At 40.5% G+C, this 18735-nt stretch overlaps 1 protein-coding gene across 1 annotated transcript in view; it reads left to right on the top strand.

The window, feature by feature from the left end:
- The window catches only part of CLCN5 (chloride voltage-gated channel 5), a gene marked incomplete at both ends in the record, with an annotated part of 58755 nt that extends 54447 nt beyond the window's left edge, over positions 1 to 4308 (top strand). The window contains 3 exons of the mRNA XM_080718295.1: positions 676 to 1074; positions 1232 to 1448; positions 4218 to 4308. Coding sequence (XP_080574421.1) covers positions 676 to 1074; positions 1232 to 1448; positions 4218 to 4308 — 707 coding nt within the window. The remainder of the gene's footprint in view (positions 1 to 675; positions 1075 to 1231; positions 1449 to 4217) is intronic.
- Positions 4309 to 18735: the final 14427 nt, after the last annotated feature.

Below are 18735 nucleotides of genomic sequence, written 5' to 3' on the forward strand. Positions count from 1 at the left end.
AGGGAGATAATCAGAAATTTGGACAAAGATAACTGCACAAGAATGTGTATAACAGCATTATTTATAAGACCAAAATATTAGAATCAACTTAAATTTGTACAGTAAGGAACTAGTTAAATAACTTAAGGTTCACTCATATTATATGATAAGCCTTCAAATATGTTAACATGTTCAATATCTTTTAATATAATGTTAAATAAATTGTAATTATCTGTAAAATATTCCCAACATGAAATGGGGGGAAAGCGTGGCATAACTTAATGATGATATGAGCTTACTTATGTTTTTTGCATGAAAAAAACTTGAAAGTATCACTAGAATTTTTACTCTGCTTACTTATAGGCAATGAGCTTATGCATAATTATTTTCATCTTTTCTGAATTGTCTACAATGGACATATATCACTTTTATAATTAGGGTAAAGAGGCAATAGACACATGCAAAAACATCAGAAGGCATCTTGTGCTTCTGTGGATGTTATTTTGAGAAATCTGAGTCAGGTCAACTGTAACTTTACCATACTGCAGTTTCTGAGGTCTGCACAGTTATAGGTGAGACCCCACTGTAGCAATTGTTCTGTTAAGCACAATTCTCATGGATGGGGCCTGAGACAGGCCCATTGTAATGAATCCTGCATTTTGTCTGCCTTAGTAGCCTGTGTCTTTTTCTTCACAGGTGGGGTGACTCGGATGACTGTCTCTCTTGTTGTCATAATGTTTGAGCTGACCGGTGGCTTGGAATATATTGTGCCTCTGATGGCTGCAGCTATGACCAGCAAGTGGGTGGCGGATGCTCTTGGGCGGGAGGGCATCTATGATGCCCATATCCGTCTCAACGGATACCCCTTCCTGGAAGCCAAAGAAGAGTTTGCTCATAAGACCCTGGCAATAGATGTGATGAAACCCCGGAGAAATGATCCTTTGTTGACTGTCCTCACTCAGGACAGCATGACCGTGGAAGATGTGGAAACCATAATCAGTGAAACCACGTACAGCGGCTTCCCAGTGGTGGTGTCCCGGGAGTCCCAAAGACTTGTAGGTTTTGTCCTCCGAAGAGATCTCATCATTTCAATTGGTAAGGATTTCAGAAAGGAGATCGTGAATCCACTATGGAACTCCATAAATATGGGCAGAATGGGGATACATGGAGGGAAGAGGGGGCTGATTAGGGCCCAGAAAGATATATCAGAACTTCTGTTTTTAAAAAACGTTCCCCCTTTCTATTCAAATAGAAAATGCTCGAAAGAAACAGGATGGGGTTGTGAGCACTTCCATTATTTATTTTACTGAGCATTCTCCTCCGATGCCACCGTATACTCCACCCACCCTGAAGCTTCGGAACATCTTGGATCTCAGTCCCTTCACTGTGACTGACCTGACACCCATGGAGATCGTAGTGGACATCTTCCGCAAGCTGGGACTGCGGCAGTGCCTGGTTACCCACAATGGGTAAGAGCTCATGGGTGGAGGCAGACTGGACTGTGGGAAAAAGGAGATTGTGGATACAGGAAGAATCTAAATATAATAATTAGATGATGATGATGATGATGATGATGATGATGATGATGATGATGTTGTTGTTTTGGATACTAGGGTTTTGAACCCAGGGCATTCTACCTCTGACTGTACTCCCAGCCCTTTTTATGTTTTATAATTCAAACAGGGCCTTTCTAAGTTGCTGAGGGTCTCACTAATTTGCTGATATAGGCCTGGGACTTACGAGTATCTTATCTCAGCCTCCCAAGTACTGGAATTACAGGCATGTGCCATCGTGCCATGCTAGGACAATATAATTTAAATGAACATTAGTAGCATTGTAGATTATTTTGAAGTTTTGAGATGAAGGTAGATGTTTCTGATATCATTGTAATGAATAAAATAAGGAGATTCGGGGAGAAAGTGTGTTTGAAAGTGGTGCATGATTAATTTCACATTATTCATAACTCATTTCCTCTCCTAAAAAGAAAATAGCTATGTCCTCATGCACAGGCAGCACTAAAATTACAATGGCATCAGATGAGATATGTATACAGTATACAGTTATCCCCCCTTATCCTTGGGGCATACCTTCCAAGACCACCATGGGATTCCAGTATCTACAGAAAACATTGAACCCTATATATTCTGTTTTTCCTATACTACATACCCGTGAAAAGGTCAATTTATAAATCATGCATATTAAGAAATTAAGAGCAATAAATATTGTATAGTACTAGTACTGTCCTTTTGGACCATGGTTGACCATGGGTCACCAGAACCATGGGTAAGAGACTACTTTATTTGGCCCTTACAATTCCTTTGTCATTATTTGAGGACAAGAAAACCCAACTGCATTGAGGTCTAATGGTTTACACAGGAGTCCCCAGTTAATAAGTACACTTTTTTGTGGTACTGGGGATAGAACCCAATCTGACCTATATTCCCAACCCTAATTTTTTCATTGTGATTTTTTTTTTACTTTGTGCATTTTAATTTTATATTAAAATGCAATTTTGCATATTGGGGGTATAGAGTATCAGACAAGTAAATGCACACAGTTATTGATGCCCTCTATACCTGGTCCCTCTCCCTTCCTGTGCATGTCTTTGATATTGGAATTGGTAGTTTTGATACATTTGTAGCATTGCTTCAATTATTACACTCTTTATGACTTCATCTTCCTTCCCTGATCCCCCTCAGTAACTCCCCTGAAGTCTCTGCTCATCTATCTGATATTGCCCTTATTTCCAGATATCTCTCTAGTTTCCACATCCCAACCTTATTATATCATTTTATTTTGAAACAGGGTCTCACTGAGTTATGGAGGGCCTCATTAAGTTGTTGAGGCTGGCTGTGAACCTATAAACCTCCTCTCTCAGCCTCCCAAGTACTGGGATTATAAGTATGTGCCACCATGCCTAGCTGAAATAGGCTTTACACACAATCGTCTGATTCCTAAGCTCACGGTTCATTCCTTCTCAGGATCTTTCTTATTCTGTGAAAGAAGCCCTACTATATTTATTAGAAAAGAGGAGAGGTAGAGGTTTAAAATAGTGTTTTATGAATATTCTACATTTTAAAAAATTTTTGGCACTGGGGTTTGAGCTACACCACCAGACCCTTTATTTTATTTATTTATTTTTGTGGTACTAGGGATTGAACCCAGGGGCATTCTACCTCTGAACTATACCCCCAGTTCTTTTTACTTTTTATTTTGAAACAAGGTCTTACTGGGTTTCTGAGAGTCTTGCTAAGTTGCTGAGGCTGGTTTTGAACCTGTAATCCTCTATTTCTCACCTCCCAACTAGGATTACAGTGTGTCCCACCACACCCAGCTTGACCATTCTATGTTAATCCAGCAACTACTTAAGAATTTTTTCCTCCTCTAAAATTTTGAAGTGATGTATCAAATGTCTTGCAGGATTTAAATCCATACAGGGACTTTGCCTAATTGGTTCATTCAACATTTACTGAATCTCTACTTCATATAAGAAGGTATCCCACTGAATTATTGGGAGACACAAAAATGAACTGAATTCAGATGTGGTGGCCCACACCTGTAATCCTAGTACTTGGGAGGTTGGAATAGGAGGATCACAGGTTCAAAACCAGCCTCAGCAACTTAGCAAGACCCTCAGAAACTTAGGTCCCATTTCAAAATAAAAAGTAGAGTTGTGGTGTAGCTCAGAGATAGAACACGCCTGGGTTTGATTCCCAGTAACACACACACACACACACACACACACACACACACACACACAAATGAACTAGACCCTTCTCTGCCCTCAAGAAGAGCATAGTGCTATGGGAAAGGCTGGGACACACAGGGGTTACAGGAAAATATTCAAAGAGAATAAGAACTATGGAAAAGACCTGATGCTTGAAACAGGGTAAGAGTTATTGCTGGCTCCTAATATCGGGGAAGTTTCAGGTAAAGGGGCATTTGAACTGGGCTGAAGTAGGTAGGAAAGATTTATACATGTAGAAAGGGATATTTAAATAGTAGGAAATTGCAGGACCTAAAACATAGAAGAAATGTTCACATATATTTATGGATCCATGCATTGTTTTATTTGCCTGGGATACTCATCCCACTCCTGATATGTCATTGTTCTGGAAGTACAGATAGTGTTTAAAGACAAAGGTAAAAAGAATTGCTGAAGAGAACAAATATCACATTTGGAAATGCTGTTTTAACTGTGGATTTATTTTTGTTTTGTTGTACTGTTTGTCTTTTAGGCGATTGCTTGGAATCATTACCAAAAAGGACGTGTTAAAGCATATAGCACAGATGGCAAACCAAGATCCTGATTCCATTCTCTTCAACTAGAGTCATGGCATTGATCTGGATAGAAAATAGGAAGGACATTGCAGACCATGGAGATATTTTATTAACTGGGTACCCAAAACACATTTCCCTTATCTAGATGGTGACGTCATATCAGTGTGTTGTCTCTTTCCTACAAGTTGACCAGTTGCACTACATAATCTCTGGAAATTAATGTTCTCTGTAGGAGAAAGTAAAGTTAGGCTTCTGTGACATTGCATCAGGAAGATTTCATGGAAGAGCAAATGAGATTGCTATGGTTTAATTACGTTTATTTTTTAATATTTTTAATTTAAAGTATAATTGTTAGCCATTATGCAATCATTGAAAACTATGCAAGAAAAATTCCAGCCATCCTGACCTATAGCCTGCAGGAAACTCCTGAGAAAGTTAATTTTGGGGGATCTGTCATTGGTGGAAGATGAAGTGTAAACTAAGGGGCTTTACTTTTTGAACCACAGAAAGGAAAGCCAGAAGAAAAATAGTAATGGTATTTTCTAGACTGTGAAGATTCAATTCAAATGTTTATTCTTGTTCCTGTTACAATATTTAGCATTATCAGTTTGTTATGTGTTTACATGTATGTTAATTTTAATTTCTCATTATAAGACAATGCTGCTTTGGTTAATCTCCTCTAAATGAAGTTAGAGAGGTTGACTTTTATAGCTTGCTTGTTCCTGGTACTCTTGTGAAGTGCACAAAGATAAGTTATAGAACTTTCTCCTTGTCTGCAAAAAAGGTTAATTTTCCAGATGGTATTTGTTAGCTTGTGGACGCTGACTTTGCCATGAATTTGTTAGTTGCAATGAATGACTTCTTCCAGCTTCCTTGAAATGAATGATTAGTATAAAATTCCAAGCAAAGTCAATGACTAGGAATTTCACATATTATTTGTGAGGTCCTAATTAATCCTCTTACCAGATGCCACTTCCATGAATGATGGTGCTTTAGGCTTCTGGAAGGTATAGGAAGAGTAAAGGGAACTAAGTCTAGACCGCATACTGGTAAACTAGGGAAGAGTCAGGGCATCCTCATGCATTCCTATGTAAAGTCCACCAATACTGAAATAACTGGCACTCGTGCTCCACCCTCTCATGTTCCTCCCAGTGTCCAGTACGTCTAACAGGCCAGCATTGTCCCCATGAGCATGGATTGGGCTTGGGATACCTTAAGATACATTCAAGAATTTGGAACAGAATAGGCAACTGCGACTCCCTTGAGGGTCCTTAAAATTCTAAAATACAGAGCCATCCTAAGTCCCAGGAGAATGGACAAGGCCCGGTGACACCAAAGGTGCTTGTAACCAATTGAAAAGGTGCCTGTCTCAATTTCCCACCACACTTACTACAGTTTTTTTTTTTAAATCACACAGTACAGACATCGGGTGGGATTAAAAAGCAACCACCATCATTCCAACCACTATTTCATTTCTAATAATTTTACCCATATGTAATCACTCCCCTTCCATTCTGCTCCCTTTTGGACTCGTCGGTACTGAATCCTCTCAGATTTAACACGGTGCCTGGTTAATCATTCCAGATAACAAACACAATAATAACTACTAGGGCTAGTTAAATTGTAAACCGAGGCTCAGTAATCATAGGGCACATGGACTAGAGATGACACACTGCCCCCTTTTTTTGCTTTGTGGCATACCTCCATTTCTGCCCCAGATGCCCAGAGCAGCGAGACTCCATTGGGAGAGCTCGTCTTTGCTCATTTTACAAGTCCATTTCTAGTTCTTTCCTCCATCCTTTTAGCCCAGAAGCAGCGATCACTCCACACATTCCCCTGTTCCTACCACCCCTAAACACCTCATTTTACCTCATTTTAAAAGTTGTTGGTCCCCTAGTTTAGGATTTTCTTTTTATCTCTACTTCTCTTCTTTCCAAAATCTGAAATTCCTTTATTGCCCAGAGCTAGATAGCCAATGCTTAGTTTGAATTTTATATTTAAAATATCAAGGCAGCCGCCAGAGTTTTCCTTTTAAGTATATTGCTATAGCATTTTAATGAAAAAGAAAAGTGCTCTAGGGCACACAGTATCATAGTCATGGCTCGGTGACTTTATGTCTTCTTGTCCTTTCTGTGCCACTGATTCCTTCCTAGGAGATGAGACTTGTTGCTGGAGCACCCTGTATATTGTGTAGAGATCAAAGCTATTATGTGTAGTTTTATGGTTCAATACCTATCTCGTGAGCTGTCCTTCCCACTAACATTCACAAAACAGGAAATGTCCCCATTTCTTTGATGGCAAGGGAAGGTTTGGGAACATTCTCTAATGCCGCAGGAACAAGGAGGGCGTCTTGTTTGCCTCAGTATCTCTTCTAGGCTCTGTTCTTCATTTGAAACAGATAAGCCAGTGTTAACGGTGCTAATTCAGAGAATAAATTCAAGAAATCAGATAACACTGTGCCAAGGTATAATTTCTAGAAGCTCAGCACCAATTGGCCCTCTAGAGAATGACAATATCCCTTTGATACCTCACTCCTGGTAAATCTCATTCATTCATTAACCTCAGCTTCTCAGGAATCCTTGTAGCGCCTATGCTAGGAGTAGCTATAGTGTATGGTATCCGCTATATGTATGGTCCTATGGCTTGGCTCAAAAGTTGACTAATTGTGGCCAAAGCAGTCTGAAAAGCTGCTAGTTCAGAACCTTGACACTCACGGTTTCTTGCTTGAGGTAAAGGGAAAGTTTCTTCCTCCCATTACCATTTCAACAGTTAGATGTACTTAACCAAGACACAAAAATGATATAGGGAGGTCTATCATTTGCCATAGGCAAATGGCCATGCACCTCAATGGCAAAAGACTAGGTTACTCGTGATTTTTAAATAAATGAAGGGATATTAGTCTATTTTGGTATTAGAAAAGAAAATTGCCTGACACAAGGGAAGGGTTTACAAAGAAATGCCAAGAAGTGCTTCAACAGAGTTTGCATTTTCCAAGGAAAATATCTGGCAGACACCCAGCCATGAAGGGTATGCCAATCCATAGATAAATAAAATGCTAACTGGTATATTTTGTATCTTTTGATTTCTGATTTAAAAACTTAAGGATGTTGAAACTAATATATAATAAGTTAACTTAGAAGAAGTAGGGGACTTATCATTACAGAATAATGGTTATGTTAAAGATCATTCCTCTTTCGTTGTTTGATTAGAAACAGTTTGCAATTCCCTCCTCTTTCTCAGTCCAGCTGTAGAGTAGAGGTGATACAATCCACAAAAGATATCTTCTAGTGGATTATCTGTAACTGACTATACTTTGAGGTTGCCAGCTGGCAGAGCAAAGCATTAATTTGCTGGTTGAACTACAAAACAATTCAATTGCTTTAACACCAAAGGCTGGATCTAAACCCTATATAGGAAGAGAAGAGTTCTTCTAAGAAATTTCTCCTGGGAGACTGAGGCAGGATTGTAAGTTTAGGCCAGCCTCGATAACTTAGGAGAGCCTGTCTAAAAATTTTAAAGTGGATGGGGATGCAGCTCAGCGGTAGAACATTTAATACTCAGACACATACACACAAATAACCCACAACATCTAAATATGTGAGTTGAACTTAAAAGTTTGAAAACTTTTAGAAATTTCTTTTTGAACCACCTCTGGGATTGCCTGGATTCCCATTGAGGAGTAAATTGAAAGAGAGGGCAGTAGGAAATATATATACAGTGGGAAGAAAATATATGAGACATGTATGATGGCACAAGGAAAGCCATTCCATGCCCTACTTCATGCATTATGGCACTGAGATGTATAGAAACTGCTTGATCATCTGCTTCATGGGAGAAAAGGTGAAGTAATTGCTTAAAGCCAGGCTTTCTAAGGAAAATAGTCTCAAAGCAATGTTTAGCTCAAGGGCAGTTTAGCTTTATGGAGAGGGCCAGCCCAAGATATCTGGTCATGAAGGAAGGTTCTGTCTCATTGATAAGCTTTCTTTCCATTTAAATTTTTACCCTCCACACTACATCCTTCTTATGTATTAAAAAGAGAGAAGTGAGAGTTCCTCTGATCAGAGCTCAAGAGCCGTATAAATCTCAAGTTCAATCAGTGCAATAGGCCTGGGCAACCACTGGAATTTGCTCTGCTTCACTCTCGGGCCTTTGCTCCGAGGAGAGAAGTTCTGGGGAAGGGTGGGTGTTAGTGACCCGTTTACTTCCCAGACATATGCTGGCCACATTCGCTTTTCTAAACATCTGGGTCTGGGCAAAATTTGGGGTCTAGGTCTGGGAACAAAAGTTGGTTTTTCCACTATGTGGTCAGATTATCCTAATTACCCAAGAAGAAAGAAAGTGATATGCAGAATTTGCATGTCTTAGACAAGACCCATCAGGTTGTCCAACTCAATCCTGCTGTCATAAATCCTACCTCTAAGTTTCTACCAAAGGGTCTTCAGCCCCTGTGTACGCACTTATCAAATGAATGCCTTGTCTAAGGTTTGGCTTTTTGAGGAAAAGCAGCATGTAAGGGTATAAAAGTCATGAAGGTTTATCAAAAATTATCTCTGCCTCCTTTCCTTTCTCCCTCACTTGACTGCGGTTTTCTCTCTCTCTCTCTCTACCATGCCCTGAGTTCAAATTTCCCTCCATTTTTACAAGCATATTGTTTTGAATATGGACCTTGTGGAGAGAGAGAGGTTGATTCTAAGAGCAAATGAGGGAAGCTCCTCCTTAGTTAACTGGAACAATAAGCACTTTGATCCATCATAGGGAGTAAGGCCAGAGATGCTTGTCAGGAATATGGAGGGCTATAGTATCTCCAGGCAGACTATGAAGTGTTCATTGCTAAACCTCATTACTATATCCTAGTTCAAATCTGTAAGAACCCACAGGAAGTCTGGGATTTTTGGTGAGGAAAATGATGTCTGGCTAAATGGGGAAAGAGGCGGGGCTTGTAGTGATTTTTATTAGGGTGGGAATATTAAGCCTCACTATCATATCGAGGGTACCTCAGAATATACAATCCTTCAAGAATGCTCCTTTGCCCTCTGTTTCACTTTGTTTCTTCCTCCCCCTCTTTCCCCCCCTTGTCCTGCCTTTTTAGTACTCAGCTTTTTATATAAGTATTTACTTTTTTATTATATATTTGGTCCATTGGGACTGTGTGATGACTGCGAATTTATTCCATTCAAGATACGGATATGTTTAATATTTTGTTCTCTTAAACTATCTTTTGAAGCTATGCTGCTAACCAGGTACAGGCCAGAAAGGAGTTGGGCCTGACAGCATCTTGGTCACATTACCTGAGGGTGGACAGTGACAGTGATGTCATGATGGTGAATCTTTTTCATTTGACCAAGACCAGCCTCCTGCTCTTACCTCTGCCCATTCATTTCTGGCTACGAGAAATATACCAGCCAACAGGGGAATCACTGAGGCCAGCAAGATCAGAGAGACCGGGATCCAGCCTACAGGCCGCTTTGTGAATATCTCTGTAATAAGCTCATTTGTAGGGTCGGCTCCAACTGCAGTAGCCAAAGAAACCCCTGTCTGGACGTTTGAACGTTTGAATTTCTTAGAGTTGGTCAAAGTTTAGCCGAAGCTAATGTACAGACCAATCAGCAGTAGTTAGGCATCCAGAAACCGGCTTCAACCAAAGCTACCAGAGCCTGAGCTTCCATGGAAGCTTGGTGCTGAGCTGTTCAGAGAAGTTATTTCTGTGAGTGTTGCCAACGCTTCAGCCATGCTTTCTGACCTTTACCCTCACCGCTTATGTCCTTCTGCTCCCTGGTCACACATAGTGGTGTAGTACAAAAAGGAAGACATGACCGGGGAGTTAGGAGACCTGGTTTTTATTCCCTATGCTTCTACTAACTAGCCTCGAGATCTTAACCGCTCTGTGCCTCAGTGTTCCCATCTGCAGAATGGGGATAGCGTTAATTGCCCTACCTACCTCACAGGGTTGTTGTGAGGATAAACTGAGACAATGAATGGAAAAAGTACTTTGACAAGTAAGTGCTATGCAAATTGTAAGAAATGGAAACAATCATATCAAAGGCAATGGAATGGACATCGGCAGAAGGGTTAATGGGATCATCTAGCCCTTTCTCTGTGTGGCTTAAATCCGGGTCTCCATTGCTTTATACATTTTCACTTAGCACAGATTTGTAATTATGCATGTAATAAAGCACAGCCTTATCCAACCTAGTGTCTGGTATTTGTTTCTGAATACTCAAATCTTTATAGCTGCTGATGTCTGGCCATAAATGGAAACATGCCATGTGAGCAGGAGTGGGGCTTGGGGGAGGGTAGTGTAAAAAGCAACAGCAAAAGGCTGAAACAGGAAGATCACAGGTTCGAGGCCAGCATACAATAACTTAGCAAGACTCTGTTTCAAAAGAAAAAAATTTGAAAAAAGGTCTGGGTATATAGCTCAATGGTAGAATGTCCCTGGGTTCAATCCTTAGTACCACACACAACAACTGCAAACCACCACTGGAAGTCTCACTTCTTAAAAAATTAAGTACTTATTTTAATTTACAGATTTAGTAATGCTTTTTACTATAAGGAGGTAAATAAGGGGCATCTTGTGTTTTCTGAAACAATGTAAATAACTGGATACCTAATTCATTACAGCTATTAAATATTACTGTCCCATACATTGGTAACACTTTCCTAAGGGTATGAGAACAAGCTGGGACTTAACATTCTTTCTTCTTTCTTTAATCTTTTTAGTGATATAAGATTATGGGCTTCCACAGACCTCTTGTCTACAGTCACTTCAAATGAGAAGGTGATTAAAATATTCCTGCAGCCAAGGCTGGTGGTGCATGCCTGTAATCCCAGTACTTGGGAGGCCGATACAGGAGGATCATAGCTTTGGCAATTTAGCAAGACCCTGTTTCAAAATAGAAAGGGGTAGGGGTATATCCTGGAGGCAGAATACCCCTGATTTCAGTCACCTGAATCACAAAATAAATGAAAATTTTAAAAAATCAAACATTCTTTCTGTGAATAACAGTGTTGTTAGTTCCCTTTTTATGGTGTGATGAGAATATAAATGTCATCTGTGGGCAAACTCTGAAGTGATCAGATAAATGAAGCCGTTTGGGGCATGGAGAGGTGATTGCATATGCAAACATTTCCTTTTCTTGCTTCTCTGGAACATAAAAAACAAAAGGAGCCTATACTTTGAAGTGCAGATTTTTTTTTGTCAGGGGTACTAGGGATTGAACCCAAGGGCATTCTACTTCTAAGCTATACCCCCATTCCCAACATTTTTTAAAAATTTGAAACAGAGATTCATAATTCAGGCCATTCTACTTCTGAGCTACCTCCCTCTTCTGCCCTTAAAAATTTTTTTTAACAGAAACTCACTAAGTTGCCGAAGATCCAGCCATGTTGCTAAAGCTGGCCTCGAACCTGTGATCTTTCATCTCAGCCTCCCAAGAATTGGAATTACAGGTTCGTGTCTCCATGCCTGGCCTGAATGTTCTACTTTATTTTTCTCACATCTGCCTCCTCCTCTACCCTCCCTCCCTCTCTTGGTTAGCCAGACACAGCTAGTAAGGCAGGATACTATGGATCAACATTTTAATTTAAGGATTTTTGTATTTGAGTCATGTGTGTGGAGGTCCATACTTGTAATCCTGGTACTTGAAGGAGAAAATATATATATATATATATATATATATATATACATACATATACATATATACATACATCTATATATAACCTCCTGACTGAGACAGGAGGATAACAGGTTTCAGGACAGACAGTCACAGCAACATAGCAAGACTCTCAGCAACCTAGCAAGACCCTGTTTCAAAACAAAAAATAGAGCTGGGCGTGGTGGTGCACGCTTGTAATCCCCACGCGTGGGAGGCTGAGACAGGAGGATCGCACAGGTTCGAAGCCAGCCTCAGCTACGTGAGGCTCTCAGCAACTTAGTGAGACCCTGTTTCCAAATAAAGTATAAAATAGGTCTGGGAGTATAGCCCGGAGGTAGAAAGCCTCTGGGTTCCACCCCCAGTACCACAAAAATAAAAATAAAAAATAAAATAAAATTAGGTTGGGAGTATAGATTGGAGGTAGAATGCCCCTGGGTTCACTTCCCAGTACCAAAAGAAAATGTTTCTCTGTTTGATATTTGATCACATTTCTACCATTGTTGACTTGAAACTTTGCTACTACCAAGAATTTTAACACCTTTGACCTACTTGATATAATTTCAATGAAAGGACATCTCTATATAAAAATAACTACCTACCTCACAAGCCTGAAAGTCCCCCACAAATTTCAGTTCTGGATGTTAATACCATTTTCCTGTGGGCCCTTTCCATATTGTCACCTCCATGCCCCCACCATACCTCTGGAGAAAAACAAAACAATACTATCTGTTACCAGCTCTCAACAGCTTGTTATGAGTTAGGGCATAGTGTCTAGTCGCTGGAAGACTTAGATGAAAGTTGCTTTTATGGAGTATGAGATACAAATGGATTCACCATCTGGCACACACAGACCTGCCCAGAGAAAAACCTGGAAATGACCACCAGATGTCAGCGCAATCTTGAAAGTATCGCTGTGGCTATGGTTTGCTCAGAGGGGAGCTATCTAAGAGGGAGGTTGGGCAAGAAGCATTCATTCATCCCCATGAGTAGGGGCTAGGAATACTATATTCAATCACATGGTAGTTTTTAATTTATTAAACATTCTCTTTATAATGTGTAGAATAAAATTCATTCTGTTAATAAAATTCCATAACATGGTAATCTCTACCTTTAATGAGCTGAACTCTCCTGGTGTCTGAAAAAGTCTTTTCTCTTTGTACTGGGAATTGAACCTAGGGGTTCTCTACCACTGAACTGCATCCACAGCCATTTTTATTTTTATTTTGAGACAGGGTCTCACTAAGTTACCATGATCTGGCCTCAAACCTGCAATCCTCCTGCCTTAGCCTTCCAAGCACTGGGATCACTGGCATGTGCTACCTCTGTCAGCCCTTTTTTTATTTTTAATTTGTGTGTGGGGGGGGAGGAGGATTGAACCCAGTGACATTCTACCACTGAGCTAGACCCCAGATCCTTTTTTAATTTTTTGCTTTGAAACAGTGTTGCTAAATTGTCATATGCTGGCATTAAATTTGGGATCCTCCAGCCTCAGCCTCCTCAGTAGCTGGGATTATAGGCCTGTGTCACCACACCCAGTTGTTTATTTTTAAAGTAGTGTATTAAGTGCAAACAATGGGAAATTAAGGCTCTGATCCCTCCCTCATTAGGACGGCCATACCATTTATGTATAAAATTCGAACCCAGGAGCATTCTGTCTCCAAGCTACGACCTCAGCCCTATTTATTTATTTATTTATTTTGGTGGTACTGGGGTTCCTGGAAGCCCTTCTTCCTCCGGGCTACACTCCCAGACCTATTTTATATTTTTGAAACAGGGTCTCTTACACCAGCGCGGCTGGCTTCGAACCTGCGCGATCCTCCTGTCTCCGCCTCCCAAGCGCGGGGATTACAAGCGTGCGCCACCACGCCCAGCTAGCCCTATTTATTTTTAAGGAAGCTTTCTGAGTTACTGAGGGTCTCACTAATTTGGTGAGACTGTCCTTGAACCTGTGATCCTTGTGTCTTAGCTTCCCAAGTACTGGTATAAATAACAAGTAAAATAGCCGGGCATGATGGCGCACACTTGTAATCCCAGCATTTGGAAGGCTGAGACTGGAGGACTGTGGTTTGTGGACAGCCTGAGCTACTTAGTGAGGCCCTGTTTCAAAATAAAGAATAAAAATTAGGGCGGGGGTGTAGCAAAAATTATTTTTCTCAAAGTAAGTTTTGAATAGGCCTTTGAGCACAGGGCAATATTCATGGTGAGAGAAAGCATCACTTTGTGGTTCCCCTACCCCTCCTCAGTCTACCCATGTCTATACACTGCCTACTACTAGTGTCTCTAGACAATTTTAAGATCTTGAATTAGTGGCTGAAGACAGACTAATAGATCATGAGTACAAGGTAAAAAGAACTTGGAGCCAGAAGACCTGGACTTCTAGTAAAGGAATTGGTACTTTTGTACTAGGAATTGAGCCCAGGCATTCTACCCCCAAGCTACATCTCCAGCCCTATTTATTATTTATGTTGAAGCAGTTTCACTAAGTTGCTGAAGCTGGCCTTGAACCTGCTATCCTCTTGTCTCCACATCCCAATTACAGGTGTATGCCACCATGCTTGGGTTTGCTACATTTTCTCATGAAACAAAATTCAGGATCTCTAAGACTGGACTTGAAGGAAATCTCTTGAAAAGAGGCTCCTGGGCCACACAGTGTGGCTGGTGTCCCACAAACTGTCCTTGTCTTGAAGGCATTTTTCCTGGTTAACTCACTGGCCTACAGATGTGGTGATCACCTCTTTCTTTCTTTCTTTTTTCTTTTTTTGGTACTGGGGGTTGAACCCAGCAATCCTTTACCACTGAGCCATAGCCCCAGCACTTTTTATTTTTTATTTTGAAATAGAGTCTAAGCTAACATGCAGCAGCCTTGAGCCTGCGATCCTTCTGTCACAGCCTTCCAAGTGCTAGTATTACGTATGTGCACCACCGCACCTGACAGGGATTCTTATGTTTCTAGTCATCACTATATCCGTACAACCCTCTATAGGGGATAAAAGAAATTCTTATTTCAGGCTTTTCTACTGATTCACCAGGTGATTTTAGTACATGATTTGACTCATTTGTACCTAAGTTGCCTCACCTATAAAGTAGAAATGATGGGGTAGGGGGGTAGGTCAGTGGTAGAATGTGTACTTAGCATGTGCAAAGCCCTGGTTTGATCCTAGTATCACCATAAAAATAAAACAAAAAACAAAAACAAGTAGTGATGATGATAAAAATCTGTCTCATGGTACCACTGAGATGATAAATTGAAACTGGTCTGAAAACTGGACTTTACAAATTAACTTTATAAATATCATCATGAATCATTTGGTCCCAAGGGCTAAAAGATACAATTTTGAAGAATAGTCAGTTCATTCAATCAGTATTTATTGAGCACCTAGTTGGTTAGGCACTGAGGATATAATGAGAGGGAAAAAAGGCCCATCCTATGGTGACAATCCCAAATGTCACATTTGAATGGTATAATGCAGCATTCTTTTTTAAATTTTTATGGGTACATTGTAGTCATACATCTTAATGGGGTACAAAATGGTAGAGGCATACATGCACACTTCACCCAATTAGCCCTTACCCAATTTTCACCCCATTCCCTCCCCCTCCATCCTTCTCACGTTTGGCTTAGTGACTGATATGTTTGTGAGTGTTCATCATGCACATTACAGAATTTCCCTCTTCCCCCGGCCCCCCTCAGTTAAGTGGCCTTATTTGCTCATCTATGGTTTCTCCTTTTTCATCTGGAGTTCCTCCTATGACCCCCTTTCTCCCTAGATTCTGCAGATTAGGAAGAGCATCCAATTTGTTTTTACTTTTTGTGACTGACTAAACATTATGGTAAGTGATATTACTGCAGCATTCTTTTCTAGTGAAAAAATTATTTTTCCCTAAGTCTAGTGTCTATAGGCTTAGCAGCTTCAGCAACATATTAGCATAATCTCTTCCCTGTACCATAATGTTCCCCAATTATTTCTCCCTCCTAGTCTCTAAATACACCATTATATCAGGCATCCCAGGTGCACTCAACGCAATCTGTCAGTGATGGCTATCAAGAAGGATGTACTTGGCCAGGCATGGTGATGGTGCATGCCTGTAATCCCAGGATTTGGGAGGCGGAGATAGAAGGATTGAGGGTTTGAGGCCAGCCTCAACAACTTAGTGAGATTCTGTTTCAGGAAAAAAAAATAAAAAGGGCTAGGGGTATAGCTCAGAGGTGGAGCATCCCTGGGTTTCAGTTCCATCCCTACTATTGCAAAATAAATAAGTTAATTAATAGGGCTGGGTGTGTGCCTCAGTGGTAGAGCAGTACCCTGTGTGCAATGCCCAGTACTGCAAAAAATAAACTAAAATAATAAGAAAAGAAGGAAGGAAGGAAGAAAAGAAGAAAGAAAGAGTAAGCCAGGTGAGGTACCACATGCCTATAATCCCAGTACTTGGGAGGCTGAGGCAGGAAGATCGCAAGTTCAGGGACAATCTTAGCAAATTAGTGAGGCCCTTATCAACGCAATGAGGCCCTGTTTCAAAATAAAAGAATAAAATCGGGCTGGGGGTGTACCTAAGAGATAGAACACGTCTGGGTTCAATCCCTAGTACTATACATACATACATACATACATACATACATACATACATACATGAAAGAAGAAAGGAAGGAAGGAGAGAGAGAAGAAAAAAGAAAGGAAGGAAGGAAGGAGAAAGAAAGAAAGAAAGAAAGAAAGAAAGAAAGAAAGAAAGAAAGTGAGAGAGAGAGAGAGAGAGAGAGAGAGAGAGAGAGAGAGAGAGAGAGAGAGAGAAAGAAGGAAGGGAGAGAGATGCACTCACTTTGTCCCCTCATGCACTAACTCCCACTTGGCCACATCTGACACCTACAAAACCACTAAGAGAGCATTTCTCCCAGATAGCACCCAGACTTACAAGGTCAATTGTATCCTTTTTCTTTCTCCTCTGTCATCCAGCATCATTCCTCTCTGTAGTTCTAGTTACAAAACAAAACCTCTTGTCTATGAATGAATATTGGGAGTGGAAAGAATTGTCTACATTTTCAGCAGTATACTAGAAATCATTACAGAAGTACCCTTGAATTTCATTATAACTCCGTGAGATAGGTAAAATATGAGAAAAAGAAGAGGAAGACTTGGATGTTGTTTGCTCAGTATCTGGGAGGAAGGAAGTGTTGTAACAGCAATTTACAATGTGTTTTTGACCTCAAAGGCCAATGAGCTTTCTTTGTGCTATGCATCCCATGGTTCAGTGCTTCTGTTCATCTTGAATGTTTCCACTGTCTGGGAAGAAGGAAACAAGAACATATGTTGGTGAAATTGGACAACTGGCCTAGTGTTAAATTTTTACTGAGGATCAGACTCTGTATAGAGACATATAGAGATGATCAGAAACACTTCTAGGAAGGGGATCTCCATAGAGGTTTCTATCAAAATGTGAATGTGTATCCAGGTGTGGGGGTACATGCCTGTAATCTCAGAACTTGTGCGGCTGAGTCAGGAAGACCGCAGGTTCGAGACCAGCCTCAGCAATTTAGTGAGACCCTCAGCAACTTAAATCCTATTTCAAAATAAAGACATATAGCTGGGGATGTATCTCAGAGGAAGAACACCCCTGATTTCAATCTCTAGTACTAATAAATAAATAAATAAATAAATAAATAAATAAATAGGACTGGAGGTCTAGCTCAGAGAACAGAACACCCCTGGGATCAGTCACAACTCTCTCTCTCTCTCTGTCTCTCGTGTGTGTGTGTGTGTGTGTGTGTGTGTGTGTGTGTGTGTGTGTGTGTGAAAAATTTAAAAAGGACTTTATGGCTGGCTTGCTTCAGTAGTAGTGCATGCTATAATCCTGGTGACCAGGGAGGTTGAAGCAAGAGGATTGTATGTGTGATATTATACTGGACAACTTAGCAAAACCTTATCTCAAAATTTAAAAATATATAATAAAATATTGAAGGATGGGCATGGTGGTACATGTCTGTAATCTCAGTATTTGGGAGGCTGTGACAGGAAGATTGCAGGCTCAAGCCCAGCCTTAGTAATTTAGTGAAACCCTCAGCATCTTAGCAAAACCCTTTTTTTAATCAGTGCATTGTATTTATACATCATAATGGGGTAAAAGACTTGCATAGACATAAATGCACACATCACCCAGCCAGCCCCCTCCCAGTCCCCACCTCACACCCTCCCCATCCCTCCCTCCCAGGCTTGGCTTAGTGGTTGACTATGATATGAATAAGTACATTGTGTGCTTTAAAGAGTTTCCTTCTCCCCTCCTCCCATCCCCACAGTTAGGATGCCTTATTTGCTCCTCTATAGGATCTCCTTTTTCACCTGGAGTTCCTCCTATGACCCCTTTCACCTTAGCTTTCACATATTAGGGAAAGCATCTGTTTTTTATTAGTTTTTGCGACTGACTAATCTCGCTTAGCATAATGTCTTCTAGTTCCATCCATTTCCCTGTAAATGCTGCAATTGTATTTTTTTAATGGCTGAGTAAAATTCCGTTGTGTACATATCCCACAGTTTTGTAATCCATTCATCTGTTGATGGACATCTTGGCTGGTTCCATAGTTTGGCTATGGTGAACTAGAATATACAAAGAACTCAAGAAACTCAACACTAAAAAACACAAGTAATCCAATCAAAAAATGGGCAAGCGAACTAAATAGACACTTCACGAAAGAAGAAATTCAAATGGCCAATAAATGCATGAAAAAATGTCAACGTCATTGGCAATCAGAGAGATGCAAATCAGAACTACCCCTTTTTTTTTTGCAGTACTGGGGATGGAACCCAGGAGCATTCTATCTCCGAGCTACACA

Source organism: Muscardinus avellanarius (assembly GCF_963383645.1).
Source record: "Muscardinus avellanarius genome assembly, chromosome: X".
In the NCBI taxonomy this organism is placed as follows: domain Eukaryota; kingdom Metazoa; phylum Chordata; class Mammalia; order Rodentia; family Gliridae; genus Muscardinus; species Muscardinus avellanarius.